Raw genomic sequence first — 22,625 nt, 5'->3', positions numbered from 1 at the left:
TGTATCTTTTACCCCTACTGGTCTATTAATCTACTTGCATTTCCCCAGTTTTTATTGTCAAGGTATTATAAATTAGGAAACTTACAAAAGAGAGTATGTAATCTTCTCTGAAATGGCCTGCAGATATGTCACTGTACTAAATGTGTTTCAGATTTAATGAAGCTTTAATGTCCTTTTTAATTTTGCCTGTTTCTGTATCACCAGGGGTCGGGCAAGGCAATCAGCACTCAAGAGGGTGGTTTGGTTTAAAACTAGGAAAAAACTCATTTGCTTATGAGTTGCACTGTATTTTCTTAATTAAATTTACTGAGTAAAATGGTTTAAGTTCAGCCAACCAATGACCTTTGTATGTAGATTTAGATTTATAAATAGGTTAACAGTTAAAGGAAAGGGGGGAAAAAGAATTACAACAAAGCAAACAGATTAGGACTAAGCCAATAGAAATCTTTGCTCTCTTTATCATCTTTACAAAAGAAGCATTTAGATATAGGCAGCTTATGTCCAGTTAGAAAAAAAAAAGCATATTGAAAAATGTGGATGCATGTAAGCGCCAGCAATTCATCAAATGACTCTCACATCCTTTTCATTCCCAGGAGGGGAGGGGTCAGTGCTGCAAAAGATTTGGAAAAGCCTTATTTATTTTGGGGTTAGGGGTGTAGGTGGAGATGGGGGAGGGAGAGGATTCTATTTAATGTTAGATAAAAAAAAGTGCACTTTAATTCCAAATATTTAAGATTCAGCAAACTGCTAAATACTCTGTTTGTTGTGGGAAATTCACTATGGAAAAAACAGAGAAAGAATGCTCTGAAAACATTCACCATTGGGAATATATTTCAATGACAGTAAACCACTAACATCTCCCTGTAAAACTGAAACTGTTCCTTGGTGTCATCTTATGGATCTTTGATTTGTCCAATCATAATCTATGAAATACTCCTGAGTTAGCAGCATTTGAATATGCTGGATTTTTAATTTAAATAACAAATATGGGTGTGGGGGTGTGATCCTAATGACTGCCAAATGCATAGCCACTGGATGATGGAAACATCTGTATTTTAAGAGAAGGAAGGTATTTATTTACAAAGCAGCAAAAATGGTTTCTGTTGGTAACATGAATAATTATGGTCATGAAGTCACAAATGATAAAGAGAAAAAATACATTATAGCAAGAAAGCAAGTGGGGAAAACAAATTCAAAATGTTTTTGGTGAATCAGGTTTCTTACAATATCAACAATTCGTGAGTAGTTTCAAATTTACAGTTATACTGAAGAGCCCTGGATTTTTTAAAAATTCTTAATTTAGACATATTCTATGTTTCTCAGCATAACTGCAAATTGAAAATAAGCATTTTCAATATAGCTCATGATCTAGCCGAAGGAGGACTTCATAGTCTGAAATGTTCTAAAATTTGTTCTTAATTACCTTGTGTACATTTTACACAATTAAATTTCCATCTAAGGATCTTACATTTAGATTGTACACTGCAGTTAAACCTTCATTTTACAGAAATGCAGCAGCCGCTTTGGAACATTCAGACACAGGGAAACTTTAAAAACTCAGACTTAACTACTGGATTACATAAAATTCCCTAGGTGAGATTTCATCCCACACCAATTTACACAGTCCTAGAGAGAGAGTTTAAATCATCTGAAACTATGCTGGTGCAGAACCATAATAAATATTAAATACCTCAAGATCTACCCTAAGATTTTACTTTTCTTCCCATGTATCAATTTCACTATCCTCCTACCAAATGGTTTAAAAACAATCCAAAGGATATAACAGCAATTTACCAGTGTTAAAGTGCTTTGGAGGTTAAACTGACAACAAAGAACACAGAAACACAAAGCGTCTTGAAGTAGGGTTTCAATTAAATGCAGAGGATTTAGTAATGCAGGACCAAAAAAAAAAAAAAAGAGTTACAAATTAATTTAATCTTCTGCCTATAGTTTGCAGCTGCACTCCAAAGTGTCTAGGGCTTAAGAACAAAGCCTTGAAAGGCCTCGGAGTGAGGAAAGCTTCAATTTTTAATGTATAACGCCATTAGCTGATAACTTGTGGAATCTGCGACCCCTGCGGAGGGGCATAAGTGCGAGTAACAGAGACTGATGAAGTGACATATTTGTTCGTGTCTAGAACTATGAGGAAGAGGGTTATTACTAACACCATCAGGCCCAACAGAAATATGCCCTAATAACCGGAGGGACCCTCCACGTTATCAGTTCTCACTATATCAAATAGATTAAAATCAAAACCTAATTCATTTTAATTAAAGACAATTAGTTTGTTTTACTGTTATTGTTTTAACTTGTGTGATACTATAATATATTGCAAATTAAAGATGGGGTAATAAATGTAATGAAAGCACCGAACTAAGTATACCTTTCTACCCTGGCTTGGAGAAATGAGCTCACCACTGGTGTCTACTGAAAGGAAATTCACAGACATCATCATTAAAAGTGGTGTGGAAACATTTCCCTCCACAATGGATAGAGTGGGACTGTGCATATCTCTTCCTTATTCAATTTATACTTTTCACATAACACTTTCCTATAAACTCTAAGGATTTCCTTAACACAAACAGAATTATGGCCCAATGGAGGCACCAGAAGCTTAATTAATTTGCCCAAGGTCATACTGCAGGTTGGTGGCAAAGCTTGTTAAATCACTAAGAACTGTGGGCTCTACAGATGTTTTTGGCAATGGCAAAGGACCCTGTCTGCAAAGGCCTTGGAGACTTCCAGTGGAGTGGATGAACCACGACAAATAACTCATTACAGCTGTACAGAAGTGCCAAGTGTTCCAGAGAGCTCGCAAATAACATGCTTTCTTTGTGTCGAAAGAGCCTAAATGTGAGGTTCCCATCAGGAGTGCTTCTTAACATGTACCAGTATTTAAAAAAGAACTACTTGTCCTCACTAGAGTCCACGGATGAAAAGTACATTTATTTTAACTTATGGAGGCCAAGCACCGTAACACAAAGAAATAAATCAAGTCCTTCTCCATCATTTGGAAGGTCCTGCATCCTATCCCACAGATTACTAATAATAATGGAGAAAAGACAGCATTACAAATAAATGTTTCCAATAGTGTGTGGTGGTTTTTTTTTTTTTTTAATTAGAAATGGGCTTATTACAGTGGACACTTAAATGGGGAGAGGGCAACAGTAATTCACAAGTACAATATCCTAATGCTGTTCCATTAATTGCTTTATTTGTTTCACGGTTAAAAATGATGGCTTGCTGTAGCCTAACCGTGGATGCTGAAAAGCATGATACATGGAGGTCTCAACCTGGGCAAACTGTACCTAAACTTACACTTTATTGCAGCTTAGTTCACAATCTTCACCTAATATAGGGGTATATCCCAGCGCAGCAGGAGGATAAATCATCCTGGAATATTACTCCGGCAAAGTTTAGCTGTGACTGGAGCATATGTGCTTTCGAGCCACTGAAGCAAAGGCCCATAAAATACACTAATTACTGGAAGTTATGGTCACTGAGTGATTGATAGCGCTCTGCAAGGCAACGTCCTCATTTCCAGCGCTTCTGACGGGCTCATCCGCCACACAGCAATTATTAATTCATGACCCACCCCTCGGGCACTAGTACCTTTACTTCTAATTCTCCTGCTACCCGACCACTGCTACAGCTGGACACTGTCTTTCTTCATTCTGATGGCTGGGTAAGGATGATAAAAAGTAGATTTCATGCTAAATGCTATTGTTTGGAATCTTTAAACGTTGCTCGGTCCTTCTAACCCTGCTGTCCTGACATATAAATTCTCCTTCCTCTCCCATAATGCTACTTCTCTTGCGTCGTTTTCTTTCAGACTGTGTGTGTTTGTATGTGCGTGTGTACATATCTATCAATCTGTCTATACTACATTAGAGCAAAAACTTTGAATAGTTTTTTGCACAAATACTACGGTTTAAATGCAATATATAATTTCAAGTAGGCCATAGTAAATATGAAGCAGCTGACTTTTTTTTTTAAAAAGGAAAACAAACCCTATTTTAAGAGACCCACTTTTGTAGCTTTGAAGACACTCTTCTTGTCCCAAGCTGATTTCCATGGGTCTCTCTACTCAGAGCAATGCTAATTCGAAAATCTGGGTATATAAATCTCTAAAAGTCAGTGAGAAGCAACTGTAAAGGTCTCTTTTGATGGTGCTCTGTGCACTGAAAGGAAATTCAGTGAGAAACTCCACATTAAAAAGAGATAGCATTCAGTCCTGACAGATGAAAGCAAATGATTTACTTTTATAATAGAAGAAATGAACTTCACGTGTTTGCACAACTCAAAATGCAGTACTGGAGGTAGTTTCTCTATCTGGATTCTAAGATGATGTAACAACAGATGGACAGATGGAATTCCAGGTCACCTGTCCTTCCAGGGCTTGGCCCAAGTTACTCCTCCTCTTCCGTGGGGGGTTAATCCCTGAACAAAAGTTTGATGACAACTTCCTATCATTCTCTGCCGCCTACCATTCACTGGCCAGTGAAGCACACCCTTCCTGGGGACGTTTCCTACTGGCCTGCATCTTCCTGTCTCCAAGGCCTGGGAAATTTTAAAATTTTGTTTGAGGGCAGACTCTTAAGTCATATACTTTTGTGTTCTCCATGACACCAGAAATGGTATTTTGCAGTTGGCTGACAAAAAACATTTGTTGATTATTGTAAATCCTCTGATGGTGAGGTCTTCTAGAGGCCACCCACCCTGGCAGTGCATGTTAGTTGTTTCTATGCTCTAATACTTTTTTTCTTTTTTTAAAATGTGGCCCCACGCCCACCCAGCATGGAGCCCAGTACGGAGCTTGAACTCACCACCCTGAGATCAAGACCTGAGCTGAGATCAAGAGTCAGATGCTTAACTGACTGGGCCACCCAGATGTCCCTCTGTGCTGCACTACTTTAATGAACATAGTATACAAACTTCAGTATTACGGGTTGATAGTCTTAACTGACAAGGCCCTCTTACACATCAGTGCTTAGAATAATCACTTTCACATATTTAAGCATTATGATTAATTTAAATGGCTTACTTCTTATTAAAGGCTTAGGGGTTGCAAGAAAGGAAAGAGACTGGAGTTAACTGTCTTCCAATCCATCTTGTGTACTTAATTCAATAACCATTTTAATCTTCATAGTGAGAATTAAGAAATGACACCCTTTCAATACATTTGTATCATGCTGACCTGTGTCCTCTAACAGTACACAGCTTCAATCATGGTAACAATCCCTGAAGACCTAGCTCTGGGTATGGGGGGCTCTGGGGGGGTGTTCCTCCATTTCTAAACTGGTCAGTGGATTCATGCAGATGGGAGTACCTGAGAAAACATCAGTGCTGAGGTAGAGTCCACTGGTTCAAGCAACTCTACACTTCTATTTCTAGACATTTCAAAGCCAAAGGAGTCATCACCAGGTAGTGATCAGGTAGTGACCTATATGCTGCTCCTGAGAGAGAGAGAGATGGAGTAGCCACTCCCACCAAAGTGCCTTGCATGCAGGTGAAGTCATCTTGGATCCTCCATTCGTAACCACCATCTGGCTACACCCTCACTGGAGGGCCCCACAGATGCCAAATCTAATGGCTGAACCCTGAGATTCCTAACCCACAGGATCCTGAGTAAATAAAGGGTTGTGATGTTAAGCCACTAACGTTGGGTGTGTGATTAAGAGCAACAGATAAATGAAATGCTTTCCTTGACATAGACGTCAGCCCTCCCTCTCACCTGCCCAGTGCTATGCACTTCCATTTCACTTTTATTTACCTTTCTACCTACTAGTTGAGGAGCTCCTGAGGGCAAAGTTGGTATCCTTACTGCCAACGCAGAAGAGCGCTACATAAATATTTACTGATTAGTTGGAGTTCTCACCTATCCACTTCCTAACAGAGCAGACACATTGGAGAACAGGTTAATTTTTGTATTTCTTTAGAAACATAAACTAAGAGGCGCCTGGGTGGCTCAGTCAGTTAAGCGTCTGCCTCCAGCTCAGGTCATGATCCCATGGTCCTGGATGGAGCTCCATGTCAGGCTCTCTGTTCACTAGGGAGTCTGCTTCTCCCTCTCCCTCTGTCTGCTGCTCCCCCTGCTTGTGCTCTCTCTGTCAAATAAATAAATAAACTCTTTAGCAACAACAACAAAAGGAAATACACTAGGCTCTGGTTTCTAAAGACCAGTGATACATGTACACTCTGAAATACGGAATATGAAATATGAAATATGGAATACTGAAGCAGCTATAGTAAGCCTGGGAAAAGCAGTTTTGACCGACAAGCAGAATCATGATAAACCAGTCTTTTCCTTTATCTAATTTCCTGCTCATATATGTTTACCATTTCTCTCTTCTCTTCTAAAACTACTTATTCTCTACAGCATAACGAAAGTGGCAGTCAGGGAACCTGACTGCTGATGTCGGGTCTAGTCCCTTCACCTTTCTTAAAAAGTCCTTTAATTTATCTGGACCTGTTTCCTTACTTGCAAAATGGGAGCTTTGATGTTTATATGGTGGAACAATCTTGGGATGCCTCAAATCACTGATTTTTCAGTCATTTCCCATCACAGTGTAGGGGAGCCTAAATGAGGTAATGAATATCAACTGATTTTGTTAAGTGTTAGGTACATGTAAAGTGTTCTGCTATCACCCTTGTTGTGAGAACACCGGACACCGAGCAAGAAGATGTCAACAGCTGCAAAAAGAGGACAGAGCACCAGACTTGACATCAGAAGTCCTCAATTCTAGCCCTCTTCTGCACAGGACTGGCTGTTTGCTGTCACTTTGGGCACGTTCCCTCCCTCCTCTGGCCCCCAGTTTGCTCACTGGTATGAGGAGGGATCTGGTTTAACAAGTTCTGAAGACACTCTCCTATTAAAAAACATTCTAGGGATGCCTGGGTGGCTCAGTCAGGCCTCTGCCTTTGGCTCAGGTCAGAATCTCAGGGTCCTGGGATTGAGCCCCACATCAGGCTCCCCACTCAGAGGGGAGTCTGCTTCTCTCTCCTTCTAGCCCCCTCATTCTGTCTCAAATAAGTAAAATTTTTAAAAAATTAAAAAAAAAACCCTGCTCTAATCTTTAAGTAGAAGATAAGGTTTATAAAAGAATCGTCTAAATACATGCTATAAAAATGTTCAAGTTTTTATTTGCCAGTTCAGAATCAAAGTATGTGCGACGGTCTGTAGGAGCTTGAAGGGGATTTTTAAAGTGACTTCCAGGTTACTGGATTTCAGTGTTGATAGAATTGTAGGATCAGTGGTTTTCACCACTGGGCATCTCAAGGGAGTGGCCATGGTTCCCCAAATTATCACTCACAGAATTTATTAGTGACAGATGTCACTAGGAGACTGGCCCCTTATCTTTCAGATCTCAATTTAAGGTATCTTAACTTACACACCACACCACTCAGTTACTCCTATCGTACAACGATGTTTGTTTCCGTCTAATGACTTGCTGTTGTCGAATACCTTCTTGAAAATGTAGGCTCCATGAAGGGATCTTGTCAGTTTCATTCACAGCCATATTCCCAGTGACTAGCGTGGTGCTGGACATATAGTAGACACTCAATAAAAATTCTGAGTGATTAATGAATAAATGACTACATCTTATCTAACCTCATCCCTGTTTCTTCTACAAAGCATTTCTTCTTGAGAGACAAAACAAAACAAAAACTTAAGACATGGCATGTGGTTATTCAGTTACTAGGTAAATGGGGCATTTTTATTCGTAAAGGGGACGATTCCACTGTGGAGTAGGATGGATGTAGGGATCTACCCATTAGAATTTTCTCCCTTATATTGAATAGAAAACCGTGGACTTTTTTTTTTTTTTTTTGGTCACGTTAGCTTCAGAATGTTCAGCCTGCCAGTCACTGAACACCAGCTTCCTTCTTTTCCACCAACAATCCTTCAAACATCTGAATATGGGTTGTCAAATGCTTGCTTTGGCTTCTTTTAATTTATTCTTCACATGAAGACTTTGTTGACTTAATGCTTTTTTAAAAGTCCAAATTGTGTGTGTTTGCGTGCAAACACACACAATTTGGACATGTGCTGTCGGAAAAACTTAAAAATCAGTCTGAAATCCATCAAAATAATAAAACACTTAGCTGGGACTGCTAGCACCTGTTCCATCTTGTTTTGTCAATCTCACGGTTGTTCAGACAGCTCTGAGCACAAAGCGAGCTCAACAATGCCTCATTCAGCGGGAAACACTCACTTCGTCTGCCATTTGCACATTCACTGTGATCACTGACAACCTTGGAAAATGAACATTTAGGCATGGTAATCTGAGACAGCTGGATCCCTTCACAAACCTTGCAGCCGACCGAACTAGTCAATCCATTATCTCCCAAAGGTCATTTTAACAGCTCCTTTTTGCAGTAAGTTGCAGAATGTTTCAGATTTTTAAAATGACAATGGAAATATTAACTTAAGGGAGAATTACAGAAGGGGGAGTAGGAGCAGGGGAATGAGTGACGGATACTGTTACATGCTCTTTTTCTCAACATTCTTCAACGGAAGGGAAGGAGGCCCATGACAGAACTCCAGACCACACTCCTGCCCACTTTCCTATACAGTCTGCCACTGAAATTTCCTTGTTGTTTGGACCCTTTGCTTTGATCCTTTTGCCTTCTGATGGATTTCAGAAGAAACTTCTGATCAACAGGTAAGATGTTTCACTAGATGGAGCAGCAGACCGAACATATGACTAAGACTCAACCTCCACTCATGTTCTTGAGGATAATTGTAAAAAGGGGAGAGGAGAAAATACCAGTATTTGAGTGGAGCACACCAAATGCTAAGTTTTATGGTCTAGAGAAGCTAACAGCAGCTGCTCATAGGGTATCCAGAGCCATCCGTCACCCCTCAGACCAGGTTCATAATCACCAAGGGCTAGAAAAGCAAACAAAGCCGCAGCTGGAGACCACTAGAGACAGCTGTGTCTCCGTGTGGTTTATGTAGGGGGTGGGGGCAGGGTTGGGTTCTTACATATATTTAGGGGCAGGAATCAGTTGTGGATAATACTCCATAATTCTCGTCACTTGGCAAAACCACCCAATACATAGATGAGGATGTTATTTCAAACAGAAGCTCACTCTCAAAGTCACTTTATGGGGTGGTTATTATTAAATGGAAGTGTTTAGAGCCTAGGATACTGAAAGTTCCTGCTTTCAAAAGAGGAGTACACTACTATTTCTCGCCTGCCCCCTTCACACTGTAGGCTCAACAAGGGAACACGCCTATTTTATTTACGAGTGTATCCTCAGCACTTCGCAAAGTGTGTGGAACATAAAAGGTGCTCAACAAATATTTGAGGAATGAATGAATTCTAAAGTTATCTTCATTTCACAGATAAGAAAGTGACACTTGGAGTAGCAAAATGACTACCAAAATCACACCAATTACAAGTAGCGGTGCCAACGTATCTGGCTAATCCAAAGTCTGAGCATTTTAAGAGTTCAAGAATTAGGATGGTAGCCCTTGAATCTGAAAATCTGAAATTCATTCACAGAATGAAAATTACCTACTCTTCACCAACTTCTCCAGAAGTTTCTGTCAAAGGTATTGGGCTGAGTGATCTAAGCCACTTTCTCAATACTTTCGTTTTCATTTCACATAGTTTTCCATGTTTGTTTGTAAATGGAGAAGATTACATTTCATTTTCTTGGTATCTAATGTGTCTTATCCAGCATCCAGTAAAAAATATACACACATAAAGCCAGGGTGTTACAAATGGGATATATTCACAGGTTTTAACATTTCCATAAAACACGGTGGTTCTATCCAACAATTTTTACTTTTTTTTTTTTTTAAATATTTATTTATTTTAGAGAGCGGGCTTGCAGAGGGAGAGAGAGTCTGAAGCAAACTCCCCACTAGCAGAGTTGGGTGTAGGGTTCGATCTCACGACCTGCCAAAACCCAGAGTCAGACATTTAACTGACTGTGCCACCCAGGTGCCCCCAACTACTTTCACTTTCTATGCTTGGGTAAAATTCTATTGTACATGTCTATAGAAAATTCAAAAATTGTACCATTCCCCAGTAAAAACTCTGCTTCTCTAGACAAAACCACTGACATGCTGTTTAGAAAAAAAGGTTTTTGTTTTGTTTTGTTTTTTGTGGTTTTTTTGCTGTAGGAATACTAAAGAGGAGGGTAATCTCTAAGAACATATAAATATTTCTCTTGTTATAAAGTCATTTTCTTTGGTAGTTTCTTCTCCTCTGTTTCCTCTACTCTTTCTTCTTAAAACTTCTGTTTTTCACATTAGACTTCCTCACCTGGTTCTTGAATTTTCATTTCTCTGTTATTCTTTGAAAGTTCCTTTGTTACGGCAGCCTGTTCTTGTTTCCTGAATGCAGTATTTTCTCTTACCCCTCTGAGAATACTACAGGAGTTCATCGGAATTCTTCACTGCATAGTTTCCAAGGCCCTCCAAGCTGCTTCTCCCCCCACCCCACCTCCTGCCAGTTATTTTAGGTCTCTGTCCTAAAGGCCTTCCTCACATGCCTCACCAAGAGTAAGGCACTAAAAATCTGGCTGGAAACACTGTGCTCATTGGTGAAACCTGTTGACTGATGTAACATGATGTAACATGAACCCCCCAGTGTCTGGATCTTTAAGACTTCTTGGTCCGATTTCCTTAGAGAGAGAGTCTCTTCCACCCGAAAGGTAATCTTGGCTGCCAGCATCCTAGGAACAGGGTGTGACAGGAAGGCTGAGAGGTCTCAACATTTACCATCCACGTAATGCCTCCATTCCTCAGCGAGACACAGTCTTCTACCTTGCCACATATCACTGATTTTACTCTTCCCCCAAAAGACCTCTACCTTCCTGTGTTAAGCTGAGGAGTGTTGACTGTGCACACAGGCTGAGTTATGAGAAGACTCTGTGGGTCAAATGGCTTACATGCCTTCAAATGGGCTTTCAACTAATTCTCTTTTCTTTGGTCCCACCTTCACGTCTAGTTCCAGATAACTCGTATCACCAATTCCTGAGCTTTTCAATGTTCTAACAGGAATTGGGGTGTTGGTTACCTTCTTTACAGCTAGCTTAGGATTTCAGCATTCTCAGTGCTGCTAGGTTGTTTGCCACTGTTCATCTGTTTCCCCACACCCAAAATTTGGTTGCAGTAGTTTCCCTTTCCCTTTTGCTTTGTCTTCATGGAAGTACTTTTTTTTTTTTTTAATCCCTTTATGGTTATTTTTAGTGGAGACTGAAGTGAAAATGGAAGGTATGGCATGTTCTGTGTTCCATGCTTTAGCCAAATTAGTGGCCTTTTGGAACTAAATAGAAATATTTCAAGAGATAATTCCTTTTAAAGAGGGGTTGATGGCTTAATTTTTTTCATTGTGACCTTTGTCCAGAAGCTCTGAAGTAGAGCTTCCATCTAAAGATGAGGACCCTGAAGCCCAGAGACTCAGTGACTTATCCAAGGACCTACAGTTTATAATGACAGAGGTGGAATCTGAGTCTAGGTCTATCCTCTGGCAAAAGAAAAAAACCCTTCTCCACCTGCAAAACATTTGTGATCTATTCAGCAAACACTTATGTGTGCTTATGTTAAAGGCTCCATCAAGCTTCAAACTCTGATCTTTACTCTCAGATGTGGCTTTAAAATTATTACAAAAATATGAAAAAACTGAGCCCAAAAGATTTCTTGAGTGCCCATGTAGGGGCAGTGGAATTGTGCTAGTGAGTATAAGAGGTTTTGAGAGCATCAGATTTGAATGTTGATCCAAGGAACTCTGAAATGCCTATAAATTATTATAGCACAAAGTGGAAAAGGCAGATGCCATAAGGAAGATGCAGATGAAGGTCAGAAGAAGAAGGTATTATTTTTTGCTGAAGAGGTCAGAGCAGGTGTCAGGAAGGATGGGTATTTAAACTGTATCTTGCGAAGATGAAAAAAAATTATATTCTACGTAGTGAACAGCATAATATTCCATGGGTTTATTTTTAACTTGGTAAAGGTGATTCTAAACCTCATAAGAAAAACTCTAACTCTTTGTTGAAACAATAGAACTCATGAAAATCTTCAGAAGATGGTGTTACTTTGATGACAATGACCTTGAGTGGCTCTCTGAACATGTTCTTCACCTATCTGGAGACGTTTTTCTAAGCCATGGACCTCGCTTTCATCATTTAACACATCATTCAAACCACTTCAATAAAACAGGGATCACGCTGAAGAGGAGTCTCAGAGGACTAGATGACACTCCAATTAACCAAGCACATTGAGCCAGATTGTTCTATGCCTCAGACTCAAGAGACTGGCAGAGAGAGGAGGCAAACAAAGGCAGAAAGAGCAAGGACCCAAGTGAAAAGAGCAAAATGCATGTGTTAGAGATGGGCTTTCAGTCTGACTCCTGCAGAAAAACCTGTCAGAAGATTATTCACCACCAACCTTAATAAGGTTTATAACAACCTGCCAGATAGAATCACAGACCAGAACATGTACTTGTAGAGCATACTCAGGGACAATAAGAACATTACAGGACTGGCCTGGTGCCTTTTTAAATGTGCATGCATTGGTCCGGGTACTGCAAATTTAAGGCCGGAAGACAGTGTATGTGGTCTTCCTTTTATGACCCAAGAAGGGCCAACTTGAAAGAGCCAGCTTTTGCAAACAGGTCGTGACTTAAATGACGCAAGAATATGAATGGAATAACTAATTAGTGAAAACAACAGTGGGGCTTCTCTCCTCAAGCTATTCTGTGGGAGGAGAGATACACACAGAGCTGCCTGTGAAACCAAGAAATGGTGCCCTAAAATGTTTCATTTACTCCTCTTCCCTAAGGATTAAATAACATCATCAAACTTGGTAAACAAATCTCTGTGTGCTAATTTTCATTTTTTAAAGTTTAGCCTTGAAGTTTCAAATGGCAAGTGCCAGGGTGAAGTGTCCTAAAAGCCACTGAGTTGACGGAATCATCGTGAGCTTTCTAGAAGAGTCAAATATTCTTGGAAGCAGGATTAGTCCTCCTGGTTTGTCCTAGTTTTAGTTCAGGAATTTTGTACCTTTGTTAGTGGGTCTTACTTTTTTCCTTTTCTTCTTCTTCTCTCTCTCTTTTTTTTTTTTTTTTTTTTTTTTTTGCATTTCCACAGTGATATTTGTCATGAAGCTTCAAGGAAGAAGTGCAATTCTATATGGATTTTTTTCCTGTTACGAAGTGAGCCCACACAAACCCCACATACTGCGATGCCTTTATTTGGTTTCCTAACTAACCCACAAGACGAGAACTACAACACATTTAAAGAATTTAAAGATCTGAGTTGAAAACCATAAACAAAAAACATAGAGAGTGGCCAAATTCTTCTCAACTAGTAAAACTGCCATGCTCTAGTGAAGCTGAATAATCCCATTTTTTTCCCTTCTTAAGGGTAATCTCCACGTTTATGTGACTTCTGCCAACTCCAAATACGACATACAGCTGACAAAATCCTGGAAGAGACCCATCTTATCCCCCAGGGATGCTGAACAGAGAGGAGACGGGGCAGTTCTGACCCTGGATGAAAGATAGTCTGATATTAAAAATTCTTTGCTTAAGGCACAAATGTACCTGTCTGTGACTTTTTTAATGGCACATTTTTAGTGGCATGTAGCATCATCTTTTATGAACAAGTGTGCGAGAGGCCTTGTTATGACCCCCACAGGGACTGTGACAGCACATTAACGAGGGGAGAGCAGTACGGAGAAGGCAAGCAAAGGTGAACCTCGCTATTTATGAAGGCCACTTCTGATTCCTGTCTCACCAAACCTCAGGGAAGGGCTGAGAGTTTATGGGATTTGCAGGGGGCAGGGATGCTAGCAGAGGTATAAGGGATGGAAAACTCTCGTTCCCATTTTGTCTCTGTTTGGTTCTTGTGTAATTTCAGAAAGATTCCTTTGCTCAGTTTCCTGCATTTTCATCCCATTTGCTTCTTTACCACCAGTACCCTCAAAACACCCTGAGGAAGGTACCTTCACAGGTAGTGAAATGGCCCAGGGCAGACCCTGCAGCTCTGACAAGAGATCTGTCCTGAAAGGTTCACAGAGATCCACCTTAGAATGTGCTGGGCGATGAGGAGGGGCTCTTCCCTCTTTTCCTTCTTCCTCCCAGTGGCAAATTCTCTTCAAGACCAACCCAGCTCAACTGTCCACTCCTTTGAGAAACCCCGCCTTTCCCCGGGGCTCAGGGTCCTCTGGAAACAGCTTTACTGAAAATACTGGCACGCTGTCTGGTTTGGCTTTAGGGGATCCCTCTTCTTTATCAAAAGCTCTGTGTGCCCCCACTCTCCAAGGCCTGGCAAAGTGCTTTAACAGTAATCACTGAATGAAGTAAAGTTTTTGCTCTTCAGGGCACACACCTAACAAGGGAGTCTTGTTTTTTTTTAAAGTGAGGATAAACAGAAGATAAGCAATTCTTTGATGATGTTGACTATATTTCAAAACACAAATTGTTATTCAGAATTTTAAAATGCTATTGAGATTTACTCTTCTCTTTAGTGTGATTTTAAACAGGATTTGCCACGTTTACCCCAAGCAGACCTAGGTGAAAACAAAGTGCTCTTTGTGGACTAACTTACCCACACTCTGCAGGTAATAGTCTAGTTACATCCACCCCTAGGGAAAAAGCACCTTGGCGTTCTCTTCATCACTGAATTACTCCCATTTTTTTCATCTAGGGACTCAAAACCTCTGGGTTCCCTTCCCTATCACTTATTTTGTGTCACTCTGCGCCCTAAATGAATTTGGTATAAAGCACACGCCCGAGGCCTTACACTGTTCTCTAGTGGCTTACTGGTTTACCCCTTGCGTTTGGCCATATGCCGTCACTTGCTGCCTATCAAATAAGGGCTGAAAGTTCCCCCTGAAAGCACTTAGTTGAACATCATGCAACAACCAACCCCTCTCGATGATCATAATCAGACCGCACCTTACACCCTATACCGACAGAACATGGCCTCCTCACCAACTGTCTCTAAACACGGGGAGCATTAAAACACCTAACCCTTCCTGGCTCTCACTCTCAACCATCTGTCCTCATGTGCTCTCCTCTTCACCCCAGGAGCCAATACATAGGTGTCCCAGACTAACTGTGACAATTTCTTACACAGCTCCCTATACCTTAACCCTCCTCAATCTTACAAATTCAACAAGACTGTTTTCTTCAGTCTTCTGGAGACCATTCAGTTGTTTACCTCTGGGATAAAAGAACATGATCGACAAAACTCCAAATACACCAATGGCAAACTTCCTCTTTATACTGTAAACAGTGTCTTTTTGAATCTTTGCGTCCCTAGCATTTACTGAAATACTGGCAGACATGTGTTGCAGTATGCAAATGTAAGTATGTTCTATGTACTGGGAATCTACCAATCTACTTACCGCCTACCTACCTTAACTGATCTCGTTTCCATGCTTGCCCTTCTATAATCCGTGCTCCAGAGAGCACTCAATGATCTTTTGAAAATATAATTCAATCATTTCCCCTCAGAGTAAAATCCAAAGTCCTTACCATGTCCTATAAGACAGTATATGAACTAATCTCCGGCTATCTCTCCAAATGTATTTTTTCCCCTTACTAACTCCACTACACTCATCTTGGTCTCTCTGCTTTCCTTAAATGTGCCAAACACATTCCAGCTTAGCGCCTCTGTTTTTTTGCTGTTGCCTTATGGCTCTCTCCTTTCGTATCATCCAAGTTTCTGCTCAAAGGTTACTTTATCAGAAAGGATCATTCTGCTTTATTTTTTCTCCATAGGACTTGCCTCCACCTGATAGGTTATATGTTTAGTTATCCTTCTGCTTTCTGTCCTCCTCATGCCCTACTTCATGGGAGTCAAGACTGGAGTGTCCTTTCGTCACCATATTCCCATTGTCCATCCAACAGGCATCGTGGGAGCTCAAAATGAGTGGGGAAGGAAAGAACAATGGATCTTTATATGTGTTCTAAATCTTAAATCTATTAGTTATGCTCTCTCGTGGTCCTGCTCTGTGCCTCATGTTATATCACGCTGGGTCTATCATTGTCCAAGTCGCTCAGCTCTGGAGTTGATGCAGAAAGTTAAAGAAAGATAACAGACTGCTCAGAGTCATAGAATATTAGTCTGGAAAGGGGCTTAGAGATCATTATCTTACAGAGGAAGAAATGAGGCCCAGTGAGGGACAACAGCGGCTTGCACAGGACACCTAGAAAACCAGCAGCAAGAAGGGGGAACGCTCCTACACTGTTGGTGGGAATGCAAGCTGATGCAGCCACTCTGGAAAACAGCATGGACGTTCCTCAAAAAGTTGAAAATAGAGCTACCCTATAACCCAGCAATCGCACTACTAGGTATTTACCCTAAAGATACAAATGTAGTGATATGAAGGGACATGTGTACCTGAACATTTACAGCAGCAATGTCCACAATAGCCAAACTATGAAAAGAACCTAGATGTCCATCAACAGATGAATGGATAAAGAAGAGTAGTATATATATACAATGGAATACTATGCAGCCATCAAAAGAAATGAAATCTTGCCACTTGCAATGACGTGGATGGAACTAGAGGGTATTAGGCTGAGCGAAGTAAGTCTATCAGAGAAAGACAATTATCATACGATCTCCCTGATATGAGGAATTTCAGAGGCAAAGTGGGCGGTTTGGGGGGTAGGGAAGGAAAAAGATGAAACAAGATGGGATTGGGAGGGAGACAAACCATAAGAGATTCTTAATTTCACAAAACAAACTAAGAGTTGCCTGGGGGAGGGGGATATGGAGAGGGTGGTTAGGTTATGGACACTGGGGAAGGTATATGCTATGGTGAGTGCTGTGAAGTGTGTAAGCCTGACCATTCACAGACCTGTACCCCTGGGGCTAATAATACCTTATTTGTTAATTTAAAAAAAGAAAAAGAAAAAACTAGCAGCGAAGGTGAAACTGCTCTCTCTGTCTTTCATTCCCAATCTGGGACTCTTATCTCTACACCACATACTTCTCAAATGTTCTACATTCCATCTGATCATTTATTAAATGCATTCAATGACAATGATTTAAATATGCAAAGGGAATTTACATAACAGCAAAGGCCTGAGCTCCACAAATCAAAAGTGCTAGTTTCCTCTGAAACAAGTTACCTGACCACGCCCTTCAGGACTCTGCTGGGAAACTGTGTTCTGAGCTTCTGTCTGAAATTATTGCTAACCTCTCAGCTGATGCATACATTATTATATTTCCTCTTAGATTCTCTTCTGTGAGGAAGCAGAAGAATATGGTTTAGCAAACACTGACTATTTTATTTTTGCTTTCTATAGTGCAGGTGAATTGAGTTTAAAGATATTTCCTTATAAATTCAATTGCATTCATGCATTACAAAAGTCCCAGAGAAAGTACTTAACCCCCAAAAAGGTGATAAAATCATGACTGCAACTCTACTCGTGATCTTATTTAAGGAATCCTTTCTACTTTTTAAAAAGCCCTCCTTTCTCTGAGTCAATGTATGTGAGAAACAACTCTTGAAGTACTGGTGAGTGTCAGATTCTATACTAGTATAATTCAGCCAGACGTCCTTCTAATGGAAACTCTATACGTTTCCTTACACATCAAGAGTCATTGTCAAGAAACCTTAGCACAGAGTTCTAGTGGGGTTACACGTAGCACACTAAGATGAAGTCCATTCTAAGTATAGCTATATAAACAGTCAAGACACTAAAACTGTGCTGAATACATACTCTTCATCCTCGTCCAGGTCATATCATGCCCCGTTCCCCAACACATGAAATGACTATATTGGAGAAAGGTGTTTTTTTCTTTCTAAACATATAGAACTTATACATCCAAATGAGTAGGGCCGTACTCTTTAATCACCTCTGGGAGTCATATATGCATTCTACCAAGGTCACCATTACACAGATCTGCTTGGGGATTTAGTCATAGAGGGACTCTGGGAACCTGTATTTTTAAGAAGCTCTCCAAGAAAGTTTTATACAGGTGATGTATAAGAAACAGCACCTCAGAATAGTCTGTTCACAAGCCATTCAAAGATATCAAAAGGACTTTAGAGTTAAACTTGGTGTACACATACACATAACACACTGGAGGGCTATTTATTTATTTATTTTTTCCAAATCTTCATTCTTCCTGATACTATATTATTCCTGATATACACAGAAGCAGCTATTTGCAAACGACATACCTCCATAAAAGAGATCCCTAAACTCCAGACATCGGAATGGATTCCATACTGCTCCCCTGAAATTCTTTCGGGCTGTAAGAAAACAGAAGCTGGTGAGTTAATAGAGCTACTCCAGGAAACACTAACACAAAATCACTAAGGCAGGGAGCCACCAACATTTTGTGGCACTTTATGAAGCACAAAACAATTTCGTGTATGTGCATGTGTGTGCATGTGTGTGTGTCAGTGTAGGTGTATTACAGAGGTAACATACAGAAACAATAGAGGTAATATGGATAGATAATCATCTCACTGAGTCCTTACAAAGTCCCTGTGAGGAGAACTTTATTACCTCTATTTTACAGATAAAGAAAATGGAGGTTTGGATTGGTGAAAATGGAGGCTCAGATTGGCCAAGTGCTCAGCTGGGAAATGAGTGGACACTTGGATCCAGGTCCAATCCCTCCAGATTCAGTGGTCTCAGCTGTGAAGTGACAAACTATACAACATTATATAATGTTATCACTTACATGCACTTTTGAGAGATGGGTCTGGATAACTAGGGATTCTATTATTTTTAATTTTTAACTTTTCATTTGGAAATAGTTTCAAACTTATAAGAAAGCTGGAAAGCTAAAAAGAAAAAAAAATCACGATTTCCTTTGCTCAGATTCACCTATGGTTCAACATTTTATTCCATTTATCAGGGTTTCTTTTGATATAAACCAAGGAACAGTATGAAAGGTCCACCTGGGACAAATGGTCCTCCATGCAAGACATGTACCAATATGCGGTCTAGAAAGCCACCACAGGCACACTCAATACTTCAATAGGAATAGTTCCATAGTGAAGTGGGTGCAGCCTGGTGTCTCTATCCCTCCAGGATCTAGCATTCAGTATCGTACTTTGCAGCAATCTTTTGAATGAACGCAGGAGCACACAAATAAGAGAAACCAAAGTCTCATGGAGGCGCAATAGTCGTTGAAGGTTATACAGCTGGACATGGGAGGCCTGGGATCGTAACCCATGCCTCCTGGCCCTCAGGGCACCATTCTGTTCATGGGTCCACCCATGGAGTTCCTGGCAGCAACCACTGGCATCAGCCTTTGGGAGCTTTCATGGGAGTCCTGAAGAGTATTTGGGGCCAGGATCAGCCTGGTCCACTGCACATGGAGGAAGGAGGTATCTACCACTCAGCAGCAGAGGATACACCAGGGGAGTGGAAGGTGTGAGCCCGGTGCTCTCAGGTCATTGGCAGAGTCCTACATCTCAGGGTGTTGGCTTAGCTGGGACCCAGAATTTGTGACCTACTTTCTACCCACACCTATCAGGCTACCTCAATATACTTATTGCCTTCTCCTGGGACCACTTGCCATAAAATTACATAAAGCCCTGTCCTGGGGTAGCAGGATGGATCGTCTTATTTCCCTCCCTTTATTTATTTCTTTAATTTATAAAACCCCTTTCCCACCAAGAACAATTCTTCCCCTGGGCCAAATGTCATCTGACCATCTCTCTCAGCTGCTAAGAGACACTGTCATTCCAATTCCTCAATACTTTTACTTTTAAGTTCAAATCCCCTACCCCATCACCTCTGAAGCTCTAGTTCATTCATGAACAAATCCATTATCCAACCCCAGCTAGTTCAATAGGTGCTAGGATGAAAGCAGCTGATTAGTTACAGGAATATCACCACCACCACCACCACCATCAACAAGACTACCATGTGCATTTACTAAAGAATTTCCATATGCTTGGCATTAAGTGCTGTTCATGCATGTGTCATTACAAAATCATAAACACCCATATTAGACTGGTACAATTACTATCCCCTTCTAACAGATAAGGAAAAGGAGGCATAGAGAGGTCTAGTTTGCACCCACTATATAAAGATAGTATTAGCTATCATGTAATGACCAAACACTGGACTAGATACTTTGCATCCTCAACATCTTCGGACAATCTCGCAAAGTTAGGTATTACTGCCTTTATTTTATAGATGTAGAAACTGAGGTTTCTCGTAAGATTAAGTGATTTGCTGAAGTCCAGAGCTGTGGGTCAGCAGCAGTCGGCATATTCGTTTAGGAACACAGCCAGGATTCAAACCCAGGTATGTTTGACTGCAAAATGAGGGCTCTTTCTAGTGTGCCAAACTGCCCTCAGAACCAGAAGTCAGAAGAGCCACACACTATCTCGATGTGGTCAGTATTTCTCAAAATATAGCCTTCGGTTCATTTTTTAAAAAAAGATTTTATTTATTTATTTGATGGAGAGTGAGAGAGAACAAGCACGGGGAGGGAGGCAGAGGAAGAGGGAGAAGATGCGGGACTTGATCCCAGGACCCTGAGATCGTGAGCTGAGCCAAAGGTAGATGCTTAACTGACTGAGCCACCCAGGCACCCTGTTCAGTATTCATTTTAAAAAATAATTCCTTGGGATGCTTGGGTGGCTCAGTGGGTTAAGCGTCTGCTTTCAGCTCAGGTCATGATCTCAGGGTCCTGGGATGGAATCCCACATCAGGCTCCTTGCTCGGCAGGGTGCCTGCTTCTCCCTCTGCCTGCCACTCCCCCTGCTTGTGCTCGCTCTCTATCTCTCTCTCTGACAAAGAAATAAAATCTTAAAAAAAAAAAAACAACTTGAAAAAATTTTAAAAATAAAAAATAATTTTTCCAGCTGATTCTTTGGTATACTCAGCCTCAGTCACTAAACATTTCCACATTCCCTGCAGAGGCAAAGACCTGTCTTCCTCCTCTCTGCTTAGTGAACATTTCTTTTACAAAGGCTCTGCTCATGGGTCACCTGTTTTTTGGTGAAATGTTCCTCTATTTCTCAGGAAGAATTAACAAATTCTTGCCTCTGTCCTTCATGAAAATGCCATTTGTGTCTTTAATATTAATACACTGCACGGTGTTGTAACCACCCGATTACCAGCCTGCTTCTCCTAAGAGGCCAAGGAAGTGTCTTACTCATCTCATACCTAGCACCATGGCGGGCACACAGCCGGGGAGCAGTCATGGTATGCTGCCTTGAAGGGACGTTATATACGTGTTTACTGCACATTTGGTTTAAAGCATGTACCAATTATTAAGTCCCCTGGAGTGTTCTACTAATATAACTTCCCCAATATTATTGCTATTCATGCCCATCAAGAATATCTAGCAAACAAGAATATCCTAAAATCCTCCAGAATTCTTGAAAAAATAACCAAATGGTGGCTTCCTCCCTGCTCCTCCTGTCCTTCATTCCCCTCGCTGACAGTTATCACTCTATAGTGCTCACACAGAGAAGAGAACAAGCAAACAAAGGCAAGGGGAGTCCAGATACAAAAATACTTTGGCAAGAACAACAACAAGATTAAATACATTCATAACATGTGCCCACTGAACTATCCAAACAAATGCAAACTGGAAGCTGAAAATAGAGCATGAAAAAACTGGGGCGTCTGGGTGGCTCAGTTAGTTGAGCATCTGACTCTTGGTTTTTGGCTCAGGTCATGATCTCAGGGTTGGGAGACTGAACCCCGTGTCTGGTTCCATGTTGGGTGTGGAGCCTAAGACTCTCTCTCTCCTTCTGCCCACCCTCCCCCTGCCAGCTCATGCACATTCTCTCTCTCAAATAAAATAAATCACTCTTTAAAAAAATACATAAAGCTGGGGACGCCTGGGTGGCTCAGTTGGTTGGGCAGCTGCCTTCGGCTCAGGTCATGATCCCGGTGTCCTGGGATTGAGTCCTGCATCAGGCTCTTTGCTCAGCGGGGAGCCTGCTTCTCCTGCCTCTGCTTGCCATTCTGTCTGCCTGTGCTCGCTCTCTCTCCCTCCCTCTCTCTGATAAATAAATAAAAAAAACATCTTAAAAAAATACATAAAGCATAAAGCATGAAAAAACAGAATTAAATTTAAAAAGAAAAAAATCAGTGGTAATGGTCACAGGTGACAAGTAAGAGGCTCCTTAAGGATGAGATTCTGACAACCTCTCACTGGAGAAATCATCCTTGCACTAAACTCACAAAATGAGATCACTGTTGTGATGCTGTGCTCAAGCATGAATGGTCAGTGAAAGTAGGTAGCCAGCTCTCTGGGTCTACCTGAAGAACTGGTACAGCAGATAAAGACTGGGAAATGCGCCCAGGTCCCTGAAACAGACACGGCCACAAGATGAGCCCCAATTCACTCTGAATTTAGGGAGCCAGGACTTGATGGCCTGAGGCTGCATAATTCAAATCTGTTCTCACACTTGAAGCCAAGGTAGCCTGCCCTGTCCTCTCCCGTGTCAAACAAAACAAAACAAAACAAAACACAACACCAACCATCAGGTACCACACTACTGATAGAAGATCTGTGACAGACATTTTGCAGTTAAAAATCAAAAGCTGTGTTACTTTCTGACATGGCAGCTGCCACCAGTGTGGGAAGCTAAATTACAGGAAAAACAGGATTCCTGTCCCCAGCACTTCCATACTGAGGTTTAAGCATGGTGGGGAGTG

The 22,625-nt window shown here is 41.0% G+C and overlaps 1 protein-coding gene across 3 annotated transcripts in view; it reads right to left on the bottom strand.

Annotated features, from left to right (window-relative positions):
• The window catches only part of MAP2K5 (mitogen-activated protein kinase kinase 5), a 266,485-nt gene that overhangs the window by 89,192 nt on the left and 154,668 nt on the right, over positions 1 to 22,625 (bottom strand). For all 3 annotated transcript variants that reach the window (XM_059372347.1, XM_059372348.1, XM_059372346.1), the window contains exon 16: positions 18,164 to 18,235. In XM_059372347.1, coding sequence (XP_059228330.1) covers positions 18,164 to 18,235 — 72 coding nt within the window. The remainder of the gene's footprint in view (positions 1 to 18,163; positions 18,236 to 22,625) is intronic.

This window comes from Mustela nigripes, chromosome 13, assembly GCF_022355385.1.
Source record: "Mustela nigripes isolate SB6536 chromosome 13, MUSNIG.SB6536, whole genome shotgun sequence".
Taxonomy (NCBI): Eukaryota; Metazoa; Chordata; class Mammalia; order Carnivora; family Mustelidae; genus Mustela; species Mustela nigripes.
This window is presented reverse-complemented; position numbering and strand designations above follow the sequence as displayed.